The following is a 22,914-nucleotide window of genomic DNA, read 5'->3' as shown; positions in this document are numbered from 1 at the left end:
TTTGCAAAGTAACATCTTTGTAAGCACGTAGGCTATAACTAGAACTGAGTGTTTCATATCTGCTGTAGGCAGCCTAGAGTTACATGAATAAGAAAGAGCCTTGGAAGCATTAAAACTCAAACCTGCATAACCGAGGTTTTGTAAGCAAACCTGGATTGCCGAGGTTCGGTAAGCTATGCAAAGTTACAGGTATAATTTGTTAAGTTCAGGATTGTTGGGGTATCAGGAAGGCGTCCCCTCTAGGGTCTGTAAGTGTGAAGTGTTGTCTAGTACAGTCCCCAGCGTTCATCTGCTTACGGGGAGGATGGCAGCCGTCAGCCAGGACCTAACATCCAGTTACAGATCCCTTTGTCTCAGTCCTCAGTTTCCATTTTCAACAACGTATTTGTTGTGTGCGCTGAGCAGTGTGAGGAAGGTCTGCACAAACGTGCTATGATAGACAGATAGACAGACAGTGTGCTGGAATAAAGAGGGATTCTCAGGATTTTGACAACTGCCATTTACATCCTATTTTCTTTTCACTCTGCCTAAATATCTTTTGGCTAAGCTCCATCAATGGCTCCTACTATATAAGTCTGTATAGAAACAGTAAGAAGGCAGTATCTTACCCTTGGGGGGGTGTGAGGTGACCACTGGGCAATATGACTCTTTGAAGGATCTGGGACATTCGGCCAGATGTGTTTTTTAATTCTGAAAGGAAAAGAAGCAAGGCACATGTAGAACACATAACAATACAAAGACATTTAACTTTCTGCTAAAGTTAGATAAAAGTGGTATCTAACTGACGCCAAGTAAACAATGATAAACTTGTGTTTTCCCAAAGAAGACAGGAGGTCATGGAGCTGACTGACACCAGCTGAGAGCAGCGCATGCTCACATTGCAAATCCAATACTGGGGGTGGGGGGGGAGGCAGAAGCAGCAACGACAGGCATCCAGGACCGATGTGGGCTATATAAAACCCAATCTCAAAGTATCAGAAATTAAAAAAGAACACACACAGTTCAGGAAAACAGAAATGAGAGCCTAGAAGTAGATACAGACTATCAGGGACAAACGTTTATTTGAAAAGAAGCTATTTTCAACATCAACAGAACAGATTGGTGGGAGGCAGAAACTACACTCTGGTTTGTATCCTGTCCCCAAATTTACTCAGAATTGATTACAGATGTGAGAGCTAAAATTACTAAACTTCTAGAAGAAAACATATAACCTTGGGTTAGACAGATTTCTTAAAGAGGTTACAAAATGCAAGAAGCAGAGGAAAAGCCTGGGAAAGGAACTTCAAAATGAAAAACTTCTGCTTCCCCAAGGTCATAGTTAAGGAAACAAAATACAGAAACTGGGACAAAATTTGCAAAACATGTATTTAACAAAAACGTTTGTTTCCAAATAAAAAGAACATTTACAACTCAATGTCAACAAAAAAAAAAAAAGCAATTTAAAACTGGACAAACAGCTTTGATAGATAAACCATAAGGAGCATGTGACTCATCAATCGAGCCACTGGCAGTGGGGACAGAAATGAAAACCTGAGTCCTACACTCATGCTCACAGTCTCAGGGGAGCAGATCTGCCTCAGTCCCAAGTGCTAACGATGGTGGGACACTCAAGACGGCAGAGACACTGAGGGCCGGGACTGTCTCTTCTTTCCTTGTGAGGCTGGAAATGGAACCTCGAGCCTTGCACAGGCCATATGAATGCTCTAACACGGAGCTAAATGCCTGTTTCTCTAGTCACTCCTGATAAAACTACCATGATTATCGGAGCATTCATAACTGTTTTATAAAACAACAGGTAGAATTAGAACCTGTAAACTCATACACCACACTACAGATCATGATTCAGCAGTACAGAGGGGAAAAATTAACACAGGAAACGGCAGGAATGAGCTCCAAAACTGATAAATGTCAGAGGTCCGCAAGCCACCTGATTCCACGTATGTGAAATTCTAGATCAGACAAAGCTACACCCGAGAACAGGCTAGTCCATGTGAGGCAGAGGTTGAGAGAGGACAGACTTAAAACAAACAAGGGTCTTTGTAGGAGTGGGGATGAGTGTGGGGAGGTGGGCAAGCATTGTGCACAGCCAGAGCTCGGCTGTAAATATCGGTTAAACACTACCATGTAAAGTGCAACTTACAGGTCTCGTTTATTAAAGCAGAACAAGACTCCCAGCAGCGTTGTCAGGAGGAAAGCTAAGCACACAGGCACGACTATGGCTTCGATTTCTCCTTGAGCTAAAAGACCAAAGGGTATAATAAGAAATAAGTGTTAATTCAGAGAAAAAGAGGAAAAAACATTATCATCTTCGTTGCAGACCACTTGATTTTTTGATTAAGTAGACAGTGTCCTGCGATGAACCCGGATGGCCTGGACTCACTGTGGAGCCCAACTAGGCTTTCCTGTCTGTCTTCCAAGCACCTGAGTTGCAGATTATTGACAAAGTATACATTCCTTTTGCCCACCCTGGTGGTTTTGAGGTAGCTTTTCTTCCTCTCTCTGTACTCAGGCATTTGTACTTGCATTGCAAACCTCGGTGTATAATAACACAAAACGCACGCTGGCAGGGAGGAAACATACAGCTTACTGGTAGCAGTCATCAAATGATGATGCGTCTGCTGTAGGCCAAGAGTTTACGGCGATGCTCATGAGGCCGGAGGCGGCACAGGACGATTCACCTAGAAAGCGCGCAGAGCTGGGCACAGTGGTGCTTGTTTGTCTGCACGCAAGGATGCAGGAGGGGAAAGGAGGGTTGGGAATTTGAGGCCAGACTTAGCCTGGGCTATCTCACTAGAGTCACTGTCTTAAAAACAAATAAATAAAATATTTAAAGATACAAATAAATCTGAAATTCCTAAAGACCATAGAAATCTCTACAGGCTTTTAAAATGGAACTTTGAGTCACTAACTGAGAGAACTGTTAGGGGTATATGAAAATGCTTTCCTCGTGGTTGTTTCTGGGTAATTCCTCCAGCTCCTTCCACCTGCTTTTACCCCTGGTGCCAAGGTTGAACTGGGTCTGGAATGTGCTAAACTTGCATCCTATCATGGAGATAACTCCTTTTCGTTATTCTTTTATAGGAAAAATATGAGAGTAACTCTTAAGAAATACGCTGTTTACTTCATTTTAAATTTCTATCATGCACATCCCCTTATGAATAGCTCAACCCGTGAAGGCCAGTAGAAGTGGCTTGGGAATAAGCTATTGATGGGCTGTTAAGAGCCTCACAGACAGCCTCGCTTTAACTTGGGATCTTCTTCCCCAGGCCTGTCAGACACACCCCATCACACTCGCTCAAACGTTACTGCGTGAGTGCTCAGGCTCACTGACTTACCGGTGCAGCAGTCTCAGAACTGCTGCTAAGCCAAGCCCTGCATCTCTCACGGGCCTGGCCTAGGCCCTGTGCGTGCTGCTCTCTCAGATGCTGTCTATGTCCTATTTTCTGCATCATAACTGCAGCTTTGTCTCTACCAAAGCCTTCTTTAAAGGTAAAATGGCCTCTGCCGATGGCTTTAGACTCGGATTGTTTACTGATTCAATTAATGTATTTACTTTTGGTATTATTTCTTCACCTGAGCAAAAAGTCTTTGGGGCAAGACTCCCAGGCCATTTGAGGAAGCTACAACGGAAACTGCAGATAGACAACATCAACAAGAGAAAGAGATACTGCTAGATTATATTGAGGATGAGTTTGAACTAATTTACAATCTAGTATAAACGTGTCCTGTAGTGAACATGGCTTTTGCAACTAGGAAAATACTTCTAAAGTTTTACTGTTTTTCAGTGTTTATTCTAAGTATTAACTGCTACAGATTTATTAGCATGTCATCATGTGGGCTCTCATTCCAGAACCTACGTTGATTCTCCCTTGTAAGGAAGATCAGGATTTTATGCAATCGCATTCTTACATTATCTTTACATTTAACAATGAACATGGACATTACCATAGAACATAACCCTGGTGCCACCTGGGGAATTACAAATACAGTTTCAATTAAACAAACAAACAAAAAACCTACAATGATTCAAAGGAGAGTATACTACACGCTGTCAGAGAGGCACAGGACAGCCTCGTAAGGACGTAAACGGTGACTGTTCACTTAGAAAGACACGGTAAGGCAGAGCGAGTAATGACCTGAGGCCAGAGGCAGGCTTATTCCTAAGGGGAATGAGGCACAAGCAATCGCACTCTTCTCCATTATGTAAGGGGAAATACGAAGACACTCAGTGCAATTACACTGACATTTCTGGGTTCTGCAAATAGTTGGAGGGTTGTAACAGGAAAGAGGGGAAAGTTGAAGCCATGAAGAAGTTTAAATACCACATAAGGCATATAGCGAAGGGGCCGGTAACAGCTTTGCAGAATACAGATGTGGAGTACAACACCACAGGAGAACACAAGCAGGACTCTGAGAACCAGGGAGCCCAGCAAGCCAGCGCACTTTATGCTGAAGATTAGAGAGAAAGGTGAAGCTCAAATCCAGCAATGGATGGGACATCACTCCCTCTGCCTCGTCCTGTCTTCCTCAGTGAGTAGTCCCCATGTACATCCATTCACTGGGCAGCGTCCCCAGGGGTGGAAGGGCTGGAAACGGATTTCAACAGGAAAGAGAATGCGCCAGACTAGTTTCTCAAGCAACCTGTCTGTAAGAAGGGCCAACCGTAGGAGAGATGGAGAACTACACAATCCACTCTGAAGAAAGGAACCCACGAAGGGAGGCAGTAAGCTCTGAGATCGGCTGTGCAAGTGAACTCAGCTACCACAGTCAAGCAGGAGCCAAAAGGAGAGGAGTTCATATACGTCAGCAACCTATACCACATAAGCAAGTGTCCACATCCTAAAGTACACATCCCATCCTGTGACCTCCACACCCCGCCCCCGCCATGCTGAGGCCAACCACAGCTTTGAGGCTGTAACTGCTCTGCCTCTGAGCTGCCTCCGTCCCCAGTGCCCTTTAAAATACCATGTTAGCACAGTGAATCCATTTCTAGTCAAATTAAACTTCAAACATAAAGTTTCACGATTTCTTACCAAACTTTAGTGTTGTAAAAGTGAATTCCGGCCCATCCTTCCCACCTTCTTCTGTGTATGCTGCCATGTGGACCATGTACAGTGTATCGCTACTCAAAGAGGACAGTGTGTATTCTGTGTGAGAAGAATCCACACGCACAACTGGAAGGAGAAACAACAGCTCTTTTACCCAATGTTTTTGACTTCTCTGTCCAATATTTGGCACTGTGAAGTATTAAAAATACTTTTCCAACAAACATTTATAACTGAAATTAAAATTCTTCAAGGACAAAACAATATATATTTAAAGTTTAAAATCTTTGTAAAATCACATTGACTTACTCTGTATGTGTATGATTCTCTCTCTCTCTCTCTCTCTCTCTCTCTCTGTGTGTGTATGTGTGTGTGTGTGTGTGTGTGTGTGTGTATGAAGGTCAGAGGACAACTTTTGGGAATCAATTCACAACTTGCTCCCCACTCCCTCCACCCTGTGAGACCCAGGGATTGAACTGAGGTCACTAGGTTTGAGGACAGTGCCTTTACCTGCCGAGCCATGCTACTAGCCACAATACTACTAGTGATGGTTTGAATGTGCTTGGCCCAGAGAGTGGTGCTATTAGGAGCTGTGGCTCTGTTGGAGTAGGTGTGTTACTGTTGGTGTGGCTTTAAGACCCTCCTCACCCTAGTTGCCTGGAAGTCAATCTTCTCTTAGTGGCCTTCAGATAAAATGTAGAACTCTCAGCCTCTCCTGCACCATGTCTGCCTGGATGCTGCCATGCTCCCGTTTTGGTGATAATACACTGAACCTCTGAACCTGTAAGCCAGCCCCAACTAAATGTTGTCTTTATAAGAGTTGCCTTGGTCACGGTGTCTGTTCACAGCAGTAAAACCTTAACTAAGACACCTATAATACAATGTTTTAAAAAATAGTGTCATAAATATGAGACATCTGCAGATGTCTGCTAAGGATGCTCTACACTATCAAACACACTATGTGAGGAACACGTATTTAAAAACTTAAGAAAAAGCTTTAGTAACATTCTTAGTGGTTCTACAATTTTATTACCCATTTCTTTTCCAACACTGGTTCTATAAGATATGGAGTAGTTTCTAATGAATCCGTTCTGGACATCAACAGGAAGATGGTCCCACTCTAAGACAGCTTCATTTTTCCCCACTTTCTTTGTCCGAACAGTCGGTCCTTTAGAAGGAGCTGTAGGAGAGTAAACGGAGCTGTGAACTGAGAAGCTGAGTTTAGGAATGAACACTAGTCAGTAAAGGGTCCTTATGATGAAATTATCAAACATAATGAGGATGCTTTTTGTTTGTTTTGTTTCAAGACAGGGGAATGCTAAAGGCGTTTTTCAAAGCAGGTGAGGGTGGACCTACCTGCTTGTTTGAGGTACGCCTTCATGGACTCAGGGCTTCCAGGCCCACCGGGAAACACTGGGGTTACTGTGATCAGATAGCACTTGCTCTCCAGTAGGCTTCCTACAACAAGAATAGCACAGATAGCAATTTTCCCCCAAATGAGATTTTTACCTTATTATTACAGGACCACTTAGTTTTACTTCTAAAAATTGCAGTTTTATATATAAAATAATCTTTTGTATACCAAACATAAACTTTATATAGTAAAATGTTGGCTGTGTAATCCTACTGAAGCCAGTCTGGGCTACACTGTGAGTTCAAGGCTATGATGAGCTATCTGGGTAACAAAAACCACAAGGCTATTTTTAGGGTCAGTACAGTGAACCAGAATGTATGAAAAGTGTTTGTGTTGCAAATAGAAAAAGTGAATGCTTTTATGTTCAGGATTAGTAAAACACTTCAGATTATTCTGGGACCGCTTTGGTATTTGTGGAGGTTCGAAAGAAAATGGCCCCCACAGACCCATGAAGAGTGGCAATATTAGGAGGCGTGGCCTTACTGAAGTGGGTGTGGCCTTGTTGGAGGAAGTGTGTCACTGTGGGAGCAGACGTTGAGGTCTTATATGTTGGAGCCATGCTGAGTGTGGGACCCAGTCTCTTTCTGCTGCCTGCAGATCAAGATTTAGAACTTTCAGCTCCTCCAGCACCATGTCTACCTCCATGATGGTAATGGACTGAACTTCTGAACCTGCAAACCAGCCCCAATTAAATGTTTCCTTTCTAAGAGCTGCCTTGGTCATGGTGTCTCTCACAGCAGTAGGAGCCCTAAGCCAGGACTTTAGCTAATTTTGGGACCTGCCGAGATGCAACAGTGAGATCAAGGGCAGAGCGAGCGCTAGTGCACAGCTGTGCAGAGTCAAGGCTACCTCCTGCTCACTTTTAAAAGGAAAAATCTTAAATACAATACTTTATTTCTAATCCTTCCAAATTATCCAAGAAGTTTTATCAGACAACTGGAGTACGGTTTAGGAACTAGTTAAAGTGGCCTTTTATAAACTATGCATTGAACAAGGTGGTTCTTTATACCTTCACATGCATGAACCTCCAGTTCCTTTGCTAACATTCACAAAATTACATGCACCTTTGTCTTCCTAACCAGAGAAGTTTTATCTTTTCTTGACATCTATGATTTAGAAAAAAGTAGGCCATTTGTAACTTCTGCTCTAATGATGCTTTCGGGGAGCTGAGCCTGACACCTTTGACTCTGAGAGCTGACCACATGCTCTTTAATCTCCTAGGCTGCCTGCTCCCCAGCCCCATGGTTTTTATCTGGCATGGCCAATAAAGGAGACATCTAAGTTCATTAAGGTGAGACAGCAACCTGGTGAGAGCCGCCCCTGCATAGGGCATGCCTCTGCCCCAGCCGAACCCTAACGGCTGCCCTTCTTATGAACTGAAGAGCATGCAGGGAGCAGCTTCGCTTTCTTTAATGCTATTATATGACTTTACAACCATGCAGGGTTTAGGTAGCAGCTAGACCACATTCACTCTCTGTTAGAACCTGGAATGCATAAGGAACCTGTGCTCGGCCGGGCTGCCTGAGTTAACTTGAGTTGAGCACACGTAACAAACAACTGGTAGTAAAGACTGGATTCTCTGTACAGTTCTGTAAGCGTCCTTAGGTTAATAAAGCAATCCAAGGGTTTTTATTTGTACTTTAGTTTCCTAGAAAAGTACTGGCCCTTCTCCCCATACGGAGAGCCTGTGGTTCAGAGGCTGAGTTGAAGTGTAATTTGCTAAGTCACACACCTAGTCACAGGTGAGGCTGCGAGTCTTCAGTGGCTCACCGTGCCCAGACAACAGAAGACAAGGACAAGAAGCATGGAAAAGACACCGTCTCCTGGGGTCAGACGCACATCATCTACTTAACGCTTAGGTGGGTACCTCTTAAGTGGGTCCGATTCACAGTGCCATCTTCTTGCTGCCAGTCTGGGATGCAGGGTGAGTTCTCTGACAACACACACCACTCTAGTATGTATTTGTTCACAGGTTTAGATGGCGGTGTCCATTCTACCCAGAGCAGGTTATCTTTTGGAAATGCTTTAAGATCCACTACGGGGTGAGAAGCTTCAAAAAAAAAAAAAGAATTTAATGCGGATAAAAATCAGTCAACATTGATAAATCTGAGATTTCAGTATTTTACAGTCATGCCCAAAGGTTTTGTGTATTTAATTTTATAACTATGTCTTTGCCCTTACCAGCTAGAGATAAATAATGTAGCTATGTCACATGCAAAGAAAATTCCTAGAACCTTGAAATAGTATTTCAAAAAACAAATAATTATCAGGAAGCACGTAAACGAATGAGTATGCTCGCTCCGGAGTTCAAATAACTGCACAGGGTGGGGTACCTCAAAGCATTGATAGAGAAGCCCTTGCAAGCATGGCTGTCGCTGACGGCAGAAAGCAGCCTGTTTACCGTGCTTCCAGGGCTGTGCACCCTGAACCCTGGCATCCAGGAGCACGGCCCCGCCTTGCCAATACGCACCTTTGAAGTGGGAGCCGGGGATGGTGAGGACGGTTGCAGGGGACTTGCCGACCACATTTCTTGCTGCTAGAGACGCTACATAGCGGTTATTGGTGAGGTTTACTATCAACTCTGTGCCGTTAACTGTGTAAGTTTGCGAAACTGACTTGGACTGTGTAAGAACCACTTCATAATCCAAGATCTTCCCATTGGCTTCAGAAAGGGGCAATGTCTGTAATAAAAAGTTTACCAAAAACTATTTATGAATCTTGAATAATCACCTTTCAGGTCTACAAATTCTGCCAATGTCAAACCTGTACATATTTAATTGGAGGAAAGGGCAAACTCATTTTTTAAAAAAGATGTATTTTGATGTGTATTATTAATGCTTTGCCTACACGTCTGTTAGTGTGCTGTGTCAATGCCTGGAGATCAGAAGAAGGGGCTGGATGCCTGGAACTGGAGCTACAGACAGTGCGGGCTGCCACGCGGGGCTAACCCAACCTGGATCCTCGGGAAGAGCAGCCGGGGCTCAGGACAGCTGAGCCACCTCCCCAGCCTGAGATCATTCTGAAGTTAGTACTCACTGAGAGACTCAGAGCAAACAAATAAATAATCTAGGAGAATAAAACCATCAAGGAAGCAGGCCTGCAGGGTGGTCTAGCCTCTGTCTCTGCAGCTGAGAGGTTGGTCTATCATCTGTGCTCCAGCATCTTTCTCTGTCTCCACCTCACGGCGTGACGCCGCCACCTTACAGTGTAGCATGCTGGTGGACAGGCCTGGCCTCACTGCCCACACTCTGCTCTCTCTAAGCCTCTCAGTTCCCTGAACGTGCAGAGACGTTCCATGGTCTTGTTCTTACAGAGGTTACCCTTCTATGAACTGTGCTAAGTCCACACTGTGGATCAGCTGCGTTTATAAACTCGGTTGGCTTCTTCAGTAGCTGGATAAGGCTTTGTGTTTTTACTCAGTAACATTATTAAATGTCTGGAGGGAATGAAGATGAGTAGAATAAAATGTAAGTGTTAAAAAGTTAAAGCACCATTTAAGTACATTTATATGAGACAAGAGTGTAAGTCTTTTATCTTTTCCCTTACCTTCCATATGAGCCGTGCAGACCTATACTCCTGTGGATGGTTTGCATTTACCTTATACCAGAAACTTGGCGCTTTGGATGGTCCTAAAGAAAACAGAAACTTTATAAAATAAGATGCTTTTTATCTTAACCATATAGTAAAGTTCTGAAGTAATTCTTTCTGTTCTCAACGGTCCTGTCCTTCAGTCACACGGCATTTCTCTTTCCAGCAGCAGCCCACAGCAGGACGACGGACTTGGGTCTGTCCTTAGTCAGAGTGGCAGCTGAGAATTTAAATCACCATCTCATAAACACACATACATACACATATATACATACACACACGCACGCACGCACGCACACGCAAACACACACACACATCAATAAAACAAAACATAGGGTGTTGCTATGTTATGGAGAGCAGGACAGAACTTCTAGGCTCAAAGGAGGCTCTCGCCTTGGCCTTCTCAGCAGTAGGGACTATCGGCCTGTGCCATGGTGCGTGACTACAGATAACAACTGAGTCCGTTAGAGATGCGAGTATTTCCTACAAGGAGACAAGGAAGCAGCCCTGTTTGTTTTTTGCATTTGCTGCTGCTGCTCCAGTACCTCACTGCATTCCCAAACCACACCTCACCTCGCACAGCAACCTTCCTGTTTGTCCTGATTGTTTCTTCAGGGTCAACAAACCTACAGCTCACACTTACGCAGATCTTTCCTCATTCTATTGACTAGTGTATCTTCAACTATATTTAATAGTAGTGCTTTCTTTAAAAACAGAAATGGAGAGGCTGGAGAGATGTCTCAGTGGTTAAGAGCATTGACTGCTCTTCCAGAGATCCTGAGTTCAAATCCCAGCAACCACATGGTGGCTCACAACCATCTGCCCTCTTCAGGTGTCTGAAGACAGTTAAAGTGTACTCACATAAATAAAATAGATAAATCTTAAAAAAAGAAAAGAAAAGAACGTAAATGGGATCCCGTGATTGATCAGGCTGAAGTTGGGATATTCTAATCTCAATTTCTTAAATAACTGTTATTCCAAGAAGGTGCCATAAGTTTGAACAATCAGCTAATAGTATTGATTTTTTTTAAAAAAGTGAGGTGTGTGTGTGTGTTTGTGTATGTATGTGTGTGTGTGTGTGTGTTTGTGTGTGAGTGAGTGTGTGTGTCTGTGTGTGTCTGTGTGTATGTGTGTGTGTCTGTGTTTATATGTGTGTCTGTGTCTGTGTGTGTGTCTGTGTGTATGTGTTGGTGTGTCTGTGTGTGTATGTGTGTGTGAATGTGTGTGTATGCATTCGTGTACTATAGTAGACAAGAAAGAATAAAGTCTTAAAATTAAAAGTAAGGTTTTTCTTCCAACAGTGATTAAAAAAACGAAACTGAATTATTGTATTACTTTTTGCTAAAGATGAAATCGGAAACAACTATGCTGGTGTATGTCTGGTCTCCAGCCGTTTGGGAACAATATAAAAAGACAGTTCTGAGCACTAGGACCCAGTCACACACTAATGCGGCAGCCCCTCCAATCTGTAGGGCGTGTGCTCTAAGAGCCCTGTGGACAGCAGGACTCTGAAGAGCAATGAGCGTTTTATGCATTGCTTTCCTGTAGACATTGCTCACGCTAAGGTTTAACTTGTAAATGAGGTACAGTAACAAACTAACAACTATGGATGGTATTAAATACTGGATAATAAAAATATATCAAAGATACTTAAAATTTATAGATCGTTTATTTCTAAAAATTTTCATCTACTAACTTTAGACTGAGTAACTACACACAAGGACGGCAGGACTGAAGCTAAGGAGTGAACACTGACTACATCACGACATTCTTCTAGGAGGTAAGCAAGCATGGGCCTCATCGCCTTAGCACTGGACATGTGGAGGTAGAACAGGACCAACTGTGGCTACATCCTGTGTTTGAGCGGGGGAGGGGGAGTACAGGAGAGCCCATTTCAAAGGACAAAACTAAATTCCTGTAAGTTCTGAGTTCCAGAGCTCTGTTAAGAATACCTGCAAATACTACATATACTAAAACAAACAGCATTTGAATGAAACTCACACAGCAATGTGCTGGTTGTGAGAAAGACAGAACACAGGGGGAGAGTAAGAAGACAGGCTGGCAGGGAAGACGTCTGAAAAGCTGTGGTGCCGGACACTGGGATCTCACACACTCTACTACTGTGGTGCTGCGCTCAAGCGGAACAAAACACACAGAAGTACACAGGAAGTGAGCCAGCCACACCTCTTTACACGAGCAGCACCTAGAAGCTTCACACTGCAGGCTAAAGAAATGCTTCATCTAATGGCTTTTAAGATGCTCTAGAGAGCGCTAAGTGCACACCTAACCACATCTGGCCTGCGCTCCGAGGTGTTTCATGAACTTGTACAAATGGACCCATAAGCCTCTAAAAACCCACTTGAAGAATTCCCAATCAACAACGGGGCATGGTGACTCATGTATAACCCTGACGCTTGGTCTGCTGAGACAGGAGAACTGCTGAGGGTCTAAGGCCAGCCTGTGTTACAAAGCACAAATTCCCCCTCCTTCCCCTCCCCCACGAAAACAAAGTATCCCTAGATGAGCCAAAGGGGCGTAGTTATTGGACCGAGCATTCTCAAACTGGCCACAGTAAGACTGCTGTTTGCACAGTGCTCACGAGTGAGAATATAGAGGGAGGGATATTGCTGCCTTTGATATTTTTAGTTCACAGTGACTCAACCTCTCACAAGACGGTTGAGTGCATGAGGTTTGCAAAGCTAAAGCTGCTGCCATGAGATTACGGTAGGAAAGGTCACAAAAGGGACCACAGCGGTGGCTCCACAGGAGATCAGAACTGCTAGCAGCTTTGTGAAGGGTCTAACCTGTTCAGATAGATTTAAGTGCATGAGTGTTTTACCTGCATATATGTCTATGCACTGTATGCATGCAGTACCCATGGAGGCCAGAAGAGGGTGTCAGACCCCCTGAAATGGAATCCACTCCAGGCCTCGGAAGAGCAAGAGTCTCCAGACCTAGAGAGACCCTTCTTTAGACTGCACACAGTTTTCAGCTTTTATATTCCTCAGTGTATGTGTGACTAAAATAATATAATCAGTGATGAAAAAAATGACTTACAGCAAACCAACCTAAATCCTAAACCGGTCCCTTTCCACGGGCTTATCAATCCTGGTAAAAAAAAAACACCCTGAAACACATTTTTGACAGTTTTAGTTTTCAGACAGGGTCTCACTCCGTAGCCCTGGGTAGGCTGGAGCTCAGACTCAGAGCTCTCCTGGCCTCTGCCTTCCCAGTGCTGGGACTGAAGGCTTGCACCGCCACAGCCAGCTCTGACAGTGACATTGACGAGTTAGGATACGACTCTCTAGTTAGGGCCATCTTGGGACCACCTTCCTAGAACAAAGCTAATCAAGTGGTTCATTAATGACATTTAAAGTACCCTGTCACAGTAATATAATATAACCTAATTAGCTATTAAATACACATATACTATCAATAATACACATTAAGTTTTCTGTGATTTCCTTAAAAATGAAATAATAAAACGGTACAGCTCGACTAAAATAACCACGCATACAGCAGTGAGGGCTGTGTCTTTACAGCATCCTCCCTCACTGTGTTCACTTACTGTCTTCATATGTGGTCCCGCTCGCCTCCTCACTCCAGTCACTCCAGTAGCCCTTCCCATTCTCCTTAATGGACCGAATCCTAAACACATATTCTGTAAAAGGCTTGAGATCCTGAACAGTGAACGAAGTCCGGGGAGACACTGTATCTTCAAGAGGGACCTGAGAATAAAACGACACCATCAACACCTCCGATAGAGAAAGTGAGTACAGTCTCAGAAATCCATGGAGGTAAGAATCTGACAGTCCGTAACGTAGGCTCCACCCCCTACTCTGTCCTTCACTGTGAGACCTCAGGATTCTCAGCGTGAAGAGGTGACCTGTGCTTGTAGCATCAGGAGGACGAACTACTGACGACAGCAAGTAGCAAGTTCTAACAGACTACACTGCCTGAGGTTGAGAGCCCGTCTCAGAGAGCCAGCCAATTCCACAGCTAACCCAAACATTTAAACAGACAGACACACGAACAACAACAAAACACTTCAAGATGGCTTAGAGAAAAGATACAAGCAAGGATAAATGTTGAACCTTGAATGCTTAGTGTGCTAGGAACTGGACTGTCCCAGCTTATGGCTATGTCCCAAGGGAAAAGAGCCTGAAAAGACTCCAAGAGGGCAGCGCTGGGAGGGCACAGTCTTACGGCACAGGAGAAAATAAATGTGTTGGTCTCAATTCTATTCCTCTCTTTCCCACCAGCCCTTCTGTCCAGTGGCTCATGGGAAGCGAGATGGAATGGGAGTCCACAGTGAAATCAGAAGGCCGGCACACCGTGACAATAGTGTGCAGAAGGAAGGGGTATACATTTATCTGGGAACAAGAAGTTATCCAACCCCCCAAGTAAATAAAAGCGAGGAAGCGGCGCCATGGCTCAGAAGTGAAGGTGCCTACTACTAAGCCTGACGTGAGTTGGACTCCTGGCCCCCAGGGAAGAGCAAGCTGCCTTCTAAGTTGTGTGACTGCACACATGCTGGGACGTGGAAAGCAAAGCAGAAGCTAGCGTAGCAGATGAACTTGTCCTTTAACTGGGAGTGGGGAGGAGACCAAATCCACACAAACAACTACTTCTTTACATCACTCTGACATTTCAGTTCTGATACAAAAGTAGATGTCAGATTTGGTGGAATTCTTCTGTACTATTGGGTTAAGACTCTATGATATTAAATATACTTTGAAGAACTTTACATACACATCCTCTCTGTACAGTCTGAGTCATGAACCCAATTTTGTTTTGCTTTCTGTGACTGCACTGTGAGCCAATAAAATAAGTGGAGTATCATAAAGGAGCACAAAGGTTATGGGGTTTAGTATCTTTAGAAGTTCATAACTGCAACCATGGTAGTAAACTAAATGAATCATAAAACAAAAGTGGGCGATTAGTTATAAATGAAATTGCAGCACAAAATCTCACAGGCAGCCAATGCAGTACCGCCCCTGGGACGGCTACAAGCTCTCCTCTGCTGAGATCATAAACACGCCAGCCACCTCCCTTTCCAGGCTTGGATCCCCACTAACCCTTTCTGGACTTTAGGAGTTGACAAACCCTCTATCAAGGGCTAGGGATCTTGAGCTGGGGACCAGAAAATCTGTTACTCCAGCCACTAAATAAATACAACAAACATGTTCCAGTCAAATTCCATTTCTAAAAGCAGGTAGCAGGTTTTAACCCACGCAGCAAGGCTGTCTGAGCTATGCATGCCAAACCCTGCTCTGTAAAAGGCCCTGATCCACCTGCATGCCTTTCCTGTGTGTTCTATTGGCCTGCTTTATTTCCTTCTAGGTCACGGCTTTCTATCTCCACAGCTCCACGTTCTGCCAAACGGAATGTTCCACATATCAGAAACGTAAGACACTGACAAAACAGGTGAGTCTTCATATTAGTGTTCAAAACAAACAAAGCAGGCAAAGAAACAAACAAATGACAACACTATTAGAATAAATAGCAACGTTTAATTTACCTGAATCCAAGTTGAGGCATCTTTGGTCCTATATTGGATGTCCGACTTCAGCCTTAAAATACTGTCCAAACCTGAATTGACCCATGCTAGTTTTAATATACTGGATAATTCTTCTGAGTTGGTCACTGACAAATTATGAGGTGGGCTGGGTTTCACTGAAGAGTAAAGTAAGTCCTAAAGTTAGTCGTGCTTTACTTCTACAATTTCATATACTACAACTCAAAAACACGACCATCTGCTTTGTACGATTATGCTTCCCAAATGAAATCTCTAGAAATGATGTTCTGCCACGTAACAGAGAGATTCTAAGGAAACCTTCCCGAGTCTGTTCAGTGTATTTGTTAAGTTTCAGATGCTGATATTAAAAAATACTGAAATTTTATAATAAATTACATTTTGAAAAGAAAGTAAAACTAGAACAAAGAAGTGACTGTGATTGCCGTGGTGTGTGATCTGGGAAGATTAGATAAACAATGAAACAGTGACAATCTAAGTGGGGAAGGCCGGAGGATCAGGAGGTCAATGTTAGCCTCAGACACACGGCCAACTTAAAGCCAGCCTGGGCTACATAAAACTCAATCTCAAAAATAAAACTAACAGAAATGATAATATTCCAAAAGCAAACTGGAAACAGCCATGAGTACAGTTAAACTACAGCTATTATTCTGTTTCCAAATTACATTTAATATTAAAAACTTTATAAAAATCAGTATATTAATAAACATTTCTACATTAATCGAGATCTGAAAAGTAATTTACAAACCATAGTTTGATAAAGTCCCATATTCAAGCTTCTAAGTACCTTTATCCACGGGGTCAAAATTGATAGGCTCTGAGGAGACATTCCCAAGGGCATTCTCGGCCTCCACCCAGACCTCGATGTTGACAAAATAGATGGGGGTATAGCCCATCATGCAGGAGCTCGTGCCATGCTTTGTTCGACAATCAGGAAACTTCTCTGTTGCCCTAAATATAAAATTGGAAGAACCACAAATAGTAAACTTGTCCTTACTGTTTATTTCTGGAATTGCCAATTTAATACTTTTAGACTGAAACAACAGATTAACAGGATTCGTTGTAGTTTTTCTCCTTCTTGAAACAGAATCCCTACTAAACTAGCATTGTCTTTTCTCTATTCGGAGTATGCTAGGTGAGAGAGGATGAGGCGGAGCTCTATCAAGCTCCAAAATTCTTCAACCTTCACAGCCAACAAGGGAAGCCTTGGCTGACTTTGTCAACTACAGAAAGTTTACATTATCCACAAAGTTATGCCTCAGTTAAAACATCCACATAAGGGGCTGGGGATTTAGCTCAGTGGTAGAGCGCTTACCTAGGAAGCACAAGGCCCTGGGTTCGGTCCCCAGCTCCGAAAAAAAAGAACCAAAAAAAAAAAAATCCACATAAAATAAGCCTTAAAAAATAAAAATAGAGCAATCTCGTCCTCTGGAAGAGCAGCAGGCATTCTTAACCACCGAGTCATCTCTCTAGCCCTGATTTCAAACGTTTTAAAACAATGATTCAACCACATATATTTGTGGATTTAGAAACTGCTTTTAGAAATAGTATCTATCACCAGCAATAATATTGGAATTATATTGTTTATTGGGGAAAACAGTAGCAAACAAATGTTTTAATATTGTTGGGAACTAGAATTTTTGGTACAGAAAAAAAGATGTAGCTGCTTGATGGATTATATATTTAAAAAAAAACTATAGTTCAAAGTTGAAAATATCAATGTAAACTCAAAGTTGCACCTTATTTTTGTGTGTGAGAACATTCAAGTAACCCTGAGACTAGAGGTATAGCTTTGAAAAGGCAGAGTACCTGCAAATATCTGGCATGTACTTCTTCTAATACCAAGAACTGCAAATAAGATACATAAACAAAACAAAGCAGAGTGCTCTAACTTTACAATCCACAAATAACAAACACTGACAAGCGCTCAGACGTCAGAATGAAAGCAGACGGGGAGTGAGCTGGTCCAATCTCTGCGGCTGTCTCAAGGGGTGGGGACTGGGAGGAACTGAGGAGCATTAAGAAAACTTCAGGAAGCATGCGGTTCTACAGGTGTATGCCCTTGTCAAACCCCTGCACGACACAGACAGTTCAGATCTGTGCTCTCAGTGCAAAGTACAGTACACTTCAATATTGATGCTAACCACGTAGACACCGAAGTGTCAACTTATAAACATTCCTAATGCCTATACCTCACTGCATTAACGACCGCGATGAACTGGCCGCTGGAGAGGAGACTGCGAATCTCATAAGTGAACTGTAGAATCTGGGTGGCGGGCATGCGTAGGACCCACTATTCTTTTAGCTTTTGTGTGCATCAAGAAATAAGATTTCTGGGCTGGAGAGATGGCTCAGTGGTTAAGGGCACTCTCTGCTCCTCCAGAGGTCCTGAGTTCAATTCCCAGCAACCACATGGTGGCTCACAACCATCTATAATGGGATCTGATGCCCTCTCCTGGTGTGTCTGAAGACAGCTATGGTATATTCATAAAAATAAAATATATAAAAGAAATAGATTTCTAAGAAGGACAAGGCTGGCAACACTGGAGATCAATGTGCAGTGTGAGTGAGTGAGCCGGCCAGCAGTTCATGTCTGGTGTCTTCCTCAACCCCAGTGCACTCTACTTACTAAGGCAGGGTCACCCTGACTCTGGAGCTCAGTGACCTAAGCTGGCCGGTCAGTAAGCTGCAGCCTGTCTCTGCAGCTCTCTCCTCAGAGCTGGACTCACAGAATGCTGCCATGTCATCTGATGTGTGGGTTAGGGATCTGACCAGGAGCCCAATGCTTGTGCAGTGAGCACTCTATGGACAACCACATCCGCAGCCACAACCTAATCCTAGGGACCTAACACGCCATCCCTCAGAGTGAAATTTTTGGAAAAAGAAATCCAACCCAAATTTGACCAAATATATAAACCTAACAATTCCCAGGGAATAAAGGAATGAGAGAATGTTACGCAGTATCCAAGAAGTAACTGAATTGCATGGAAGGGAAACAGAAGCAAGCAGAATCTGTCATTTAAGAAAGAGAAGAATTTATCAATTTAAAAGGTAGGGATGGTTTTAGAGTTTTTAAAAACTTTCAATTCAAAAACGTTTTGTAAGAAAGCATTTTATAAGAGAAATGAGGAAATCAATAGTAGCTGAAAGTTTCTGGGGTTTCGAGCCATGCCCAGTGTCTGCTGCCTGCGGATCCAGATGTAGAGCTCTCAGTTCCTCCAGCACCACGTCCGTACGTGCTGCCATGCCCCACGTCAGCAGCGGACTAAGCCTCTGAACGTAAGGCAGCCCTGATGAAATGTCTTCCTTCATATGAGTTGTCATGGTCGCGCTATCTCTCACAGGGAGAGAACACTGACTAAGACAAATAGCATGTGGTTGTGATTGAAAGTCATCATTTAGAGCTTGGTACTGCAACTCTAGGGACAGAATGTGGCTGGCTTCTCTTGAAGGCAGCATGGGGTCAAGTGTACACACTGCTCACTGCTGACACTGCTGACAGTACCCTGAGGAGCACACAATGCTGTTGTCAGAGCACGTGAGATGTCCCAAAACAGTCACCCATACTGCTGCCCACAAAGAGAGCCCCAGCCAGTGTCTGACCGTCCAGCACAGGGCATATCTGCGTTACTTACCACTCTGACTTCAAAGTGTAGTTTGTTTCAAGGTATGTCTCCCTTCCTGGGTCCCACTGACACAGCATGTTCTTCCCCTCATTCACAATGCAACTCAAATTTGTAGGTATATCTGGAGGATCTATAAGGAAACAAACATTTAAGTTAAGTAAAAAAACCTTAGATAGACACATATTATCTAATTTATATAATACCTGAGACCCACCCCAATTAGATAAGTGAACCCAAGATAAAGATATGGGCATAATGAGAAACGGATGTTAATTTTCCTTCCAACTCTTAAATACGTTTTAGGTCATTGTATATATTTTTAGTGTAACTGTCTTTAATTAATTGCTTTCACCTAATTTTCTATATAAAATACATTTTAATTTATAACCAGGTAAATCAGTGGTGTCTCCCTGAAATTATTAATAACTAGTATTAAAAGGTAGTCGTAGGAGCAGAAACGACTCACATACCCTTTATTTTACTTGTGTCCTCCTACAAAGTCTAAGCCGGCCTCAAACTCTGGGTCTTTTTCCACATCCCAGATGCTGGGGTGATTGGCACCTCCCACCACACCTCGGTGCGAATTCCAGTCCTTACTGCTTTCTGAAGGACTGGCAGAAAAGCAAATGCTGACCCTGTGTAACTCCTAGCCGACCCCAGAGGTCTGGATCACTGGCTCTACTCTTTTTGTACTTACTCTTTTTAAAGAGTAATTTTTTTAATATTATAATTACATAGCTTCTCCTTCCCTTTCCTCCTGCCATGCCCTCCCATAAATGCCTCCTTGCTCGCTTCAAATCCATGACCTCTTTTTGGTATTTCTCCATTTTCTTCATTCAGGAACCTGTTTAACTCAAGCCTTTTCTCAGTAATGAGGAGACACAGAAAGTTTCTATCACAGACACAAACTGCAGATCAGTAATAGGCTTACGGGCACAGAGAGTCTCGGGTCAAAGTGTTTTTCAAGAATCTGATAAATGTCTGTCTTTTAACAAAGAAATGACACTGGCGTTGTTCTTTTGGGTTGTGTATAATGCACATTGCTTCTAAATGTTGTTTTATAAAACAGGGACATCCAAAGAGTACTGAACCAGTGACTGTCCTTGGGAAGGCTAACAGAAACCATGAAAAATGTAAATTGACAAACAGACACAACTCTTACAGCCTGAAAGTATGGTGATTCCATACACATTCTGCTCGATCTGTCCAAATGACAGGATATTGCAGGTGAGCTGGACGTTCTGAAAGACCACGTCTGTGAATGTGACACTGGATGCCGTTCTGTTGATGACTGTGACCTGCTCCTTAGGAACGGCAACATGGTTTGTCTTCCACACGATGTAAGTGGCATTCACGGAGTACACCTGCAGACACTTCTCCTTTAGCACACAAGTGGCAGTGAAGTTAGAGCCACGCTGGACAACTGGAAACTCAGGGTAGATATAACCACATGGTTCCACAAGTTGACCTGGAAAAGAACAACAGACTGCTGAGCTCGCCTGGCACGTGTGATGCCATGGGCTCAAGGCCTGGCACGATAACAGGAACAGGGCAAAAAGCCCCAAAGACAGTATTTCCAGCACAAAAGTAACACTCCGTGTAGACTATACAAATTCACTATAATAACTCTCTGAAGAAAAAAAAATTAAGCCTGAAAAAAATTGTGGTCTGAATTCCTAAATATACAAGAAATATACAAGTCATAATGTACAAAATATTAAACATTACTGAACTCATGGTCAAATATTCTGGTTTTCCTCGGAAAACAGACTGCTTCCAGCACAACCCAACCCTGTCTATCATCTCTCCGCCCCTTGGCTCAGATGGTCTAAATTCCATAGAACAGGTGGGCTGAGAAAACAATTGGACTAGTTTTAGCGATAAATGTATTAATACATGGAATCAATATATGGAATAAAACTTTCTATTTGAAGAAGGGAAAACAAGAATCAGACAGGAACAAAAACAAACACTCAATTGAACTGTACAGTCTCCACAGCTGCTGACTGGGCTCTAACTCTGGTTGCTTTGAATAGCCCCTGAGATACACTGTTGCAGTTTCAGTTGCTTTTGTTTGTTTGTTTGTTTGTTTGTTTGGCTAATTTCATTTATCACGTTTTCAGTCCTATTTACATTGTTCCAAATGACAGGAGCTCACCATTTTTTAAGATCTCTGACACACTCGTTTCCCTTATCCACTTATGTATTTCTTGGCTATTGTAAATAGTGCTGCAATGGGCATGCAGGTCTTGTTCTGACACACTGATTTAATTTCTCTTCTACTATTTACCCAACACTGAGAATGCAGAACCATATGTAAATGGTTAGTATAAAACTAATCTGTCAATATGACAGGATTCAGACTCACCTAGGAGATAAACTTGTAGGATGCCCCCAGGAGGGTTAGATTGGGCTAATGAGGCAGAAAGATCCACTCTAAATACAGATGGCACCTTTGCTTGGGCTGGGCTCCTGGACTGGGTAGGAGACAGCAGGCTCTACACTAACATCCATCTGCTTCCTAAAGGCACGAACAGTGTGAGCCAGCTGCACCACCTTCTGTTGATGTGCCTTCCCCAGCCTCATGGGACTCAAATCCTACCTTCCTGAAGTTGCATGTCAGGTATTTTGTTGCAGCAGTGAGAAGACTGACTATAGCAATCTGCTAGTGGGACTGCTTTTCCTTTAAGAGTCTCGTGTTGGCTTTGATAGTAGCTGTGCTAACATGGTGAATAGTCCTTGCACCTCTGCAATGAATGCATTTAGTCAGATTAAATAATCCTTTTAATGTGCTGGTAAATGCCATTCCTAACATTTTATCAAGAATCTCTGCATCTATGTTTGTCACAGTATCAGCATATAGCTTGCACATTTGTTCGTATTGTCTGGTGTTGGTACCAAACAATGTTGGTCTGGTAAGTATTTTCAAAGTAATGATATAAGGTCTTGTTGAACAAATGTACAAATATAGCTTGCACATTTGTTTGTATTGTCTGGTGTTGGTACCAAACAATGTTGGTCTGGTAAGTATTTTCAAAGTAATGATATAAGGTCTTGTTGTACAACCCAGACTGACCTTGAACTTGTAATCCTCCTGCCTCAGTTTTCCAAGTGCTAATACAGATACAGGTCAGTATGCTTTGCTCGAACTTACCCCTTCTTACTCCCATTTCTCTGTCTCCGGTCCACTTATCTGGGCCAAATGTAGTCTATCTCTGTCTCTGTCTCTGTCTCTGTCTCTGTCTCTGTCTGTCTGTCTGTCTGTCTGTCTGTCTCCCTCTCTCTCTTCCCTCTCCCTCCCTCTCCTTGTTCCCCCCTCCCTCCCTCTCTCTGTCCCTGAGGCTCCAGCTTAAGGGTGCTTTCTGGCCAATGCTTGCTAGTGAGTTTCTAGGTTCTTACCCATCCTATTTGGGCTTCAGTTTAACATCAAACCTTCTGCTACTGCAAACTGTTCAAAGCGAAGCTGAACTCCTCAGTGTGAAGAGAGTTGACCAAAAGGGGTGCTTTTCAAACTGTGACAGAGGTCAGGTGTGTTCTTCCAACCTGCCACGGACCTGTACTTTCCTTTGCTGACTCCGTTGACATATGCTCAGTTGTTATGGCTATGTCAAACTGTTACAAGTTTTCCAAGGGCTGGACAGATGGCTCAGTGGTTAAGAACACTTGCTGATCTTGCAGAGGACTGGAGTTCGAGTCCCAGCATCT

General features: G+C 43.2%; 1 protein-coding gene across 4 annotated transcripts in view; it reads right to left on the bottom strand.

Annotated features, from left to right (window-relative positions):
• The window catches only part of Il6st (interleukin 6 cytokine family signal transducer), a 40,141-nt gene that overhangs the window by 5,667 nt on the left and 11,560 nt on the right, over positions 1 to 22,914 (bottom strand). For all 4 annotated transcript variants that reach the window (XM_087616314.1, XM_087616316.1, XM_087616315.1 and 1 more), the window contains 13 exon segments: positions 20,372 to 20,677; positions 19,219 to 19,339; positions 16,371 to 16,534; positions 15,569 to 15,723; positions 13,616 to 13,775; positions 10,006 to 10,088; positions 8,930 to 9,140; positions 8,327 to 8,509; positions 6,402 to 6,503; positions 6,079 to 6,225; positions 5,034 to 5,174; positions 2,141 to 2,237; positions 609 to 690 (listed from right to left, as the gene is read on the bottom strand). In XM_087616314.1, coding sequence (XP_087472440.1) covers positions 609 to 690; positions 2,141 to 2,237; positions 5,034 to 5,174; positions 6,079 to 6,225; positions 6,402 to 6,503; positions 8,327 to 8,509; positions 8,930 to 9,140; positions 10,006 to 10,088; positions 13,616 to 13,775; positions 15,569 to 15,723; positions 16,371 to 16,534; positions 19,219 to 19,339; positions 20,372 to 20,677 — 1,952 coding nt within the window.

Source organism: Rattus norvegicus, chromosome 2 (genome assembly GCF_021556685.1).
Source record: "Rattus norvegicus strain SHRSP/BbbUtx chromosome 2, alternate assembly SHRSP_T2T, whole genome shotgun sequence".
In the NCBI taxonomy this organism is placed as follows: Eukaryota; Metazoa; Chordata; class Mammalia; order Rodentia; family Muridae; genus Rattus; species Rattus norvegicus.
The sequence above is the reverse complement of the archived record's forward strand: the minus strand, read 5'-3'. Positions and strand labels throughout refer to the sequence as shown.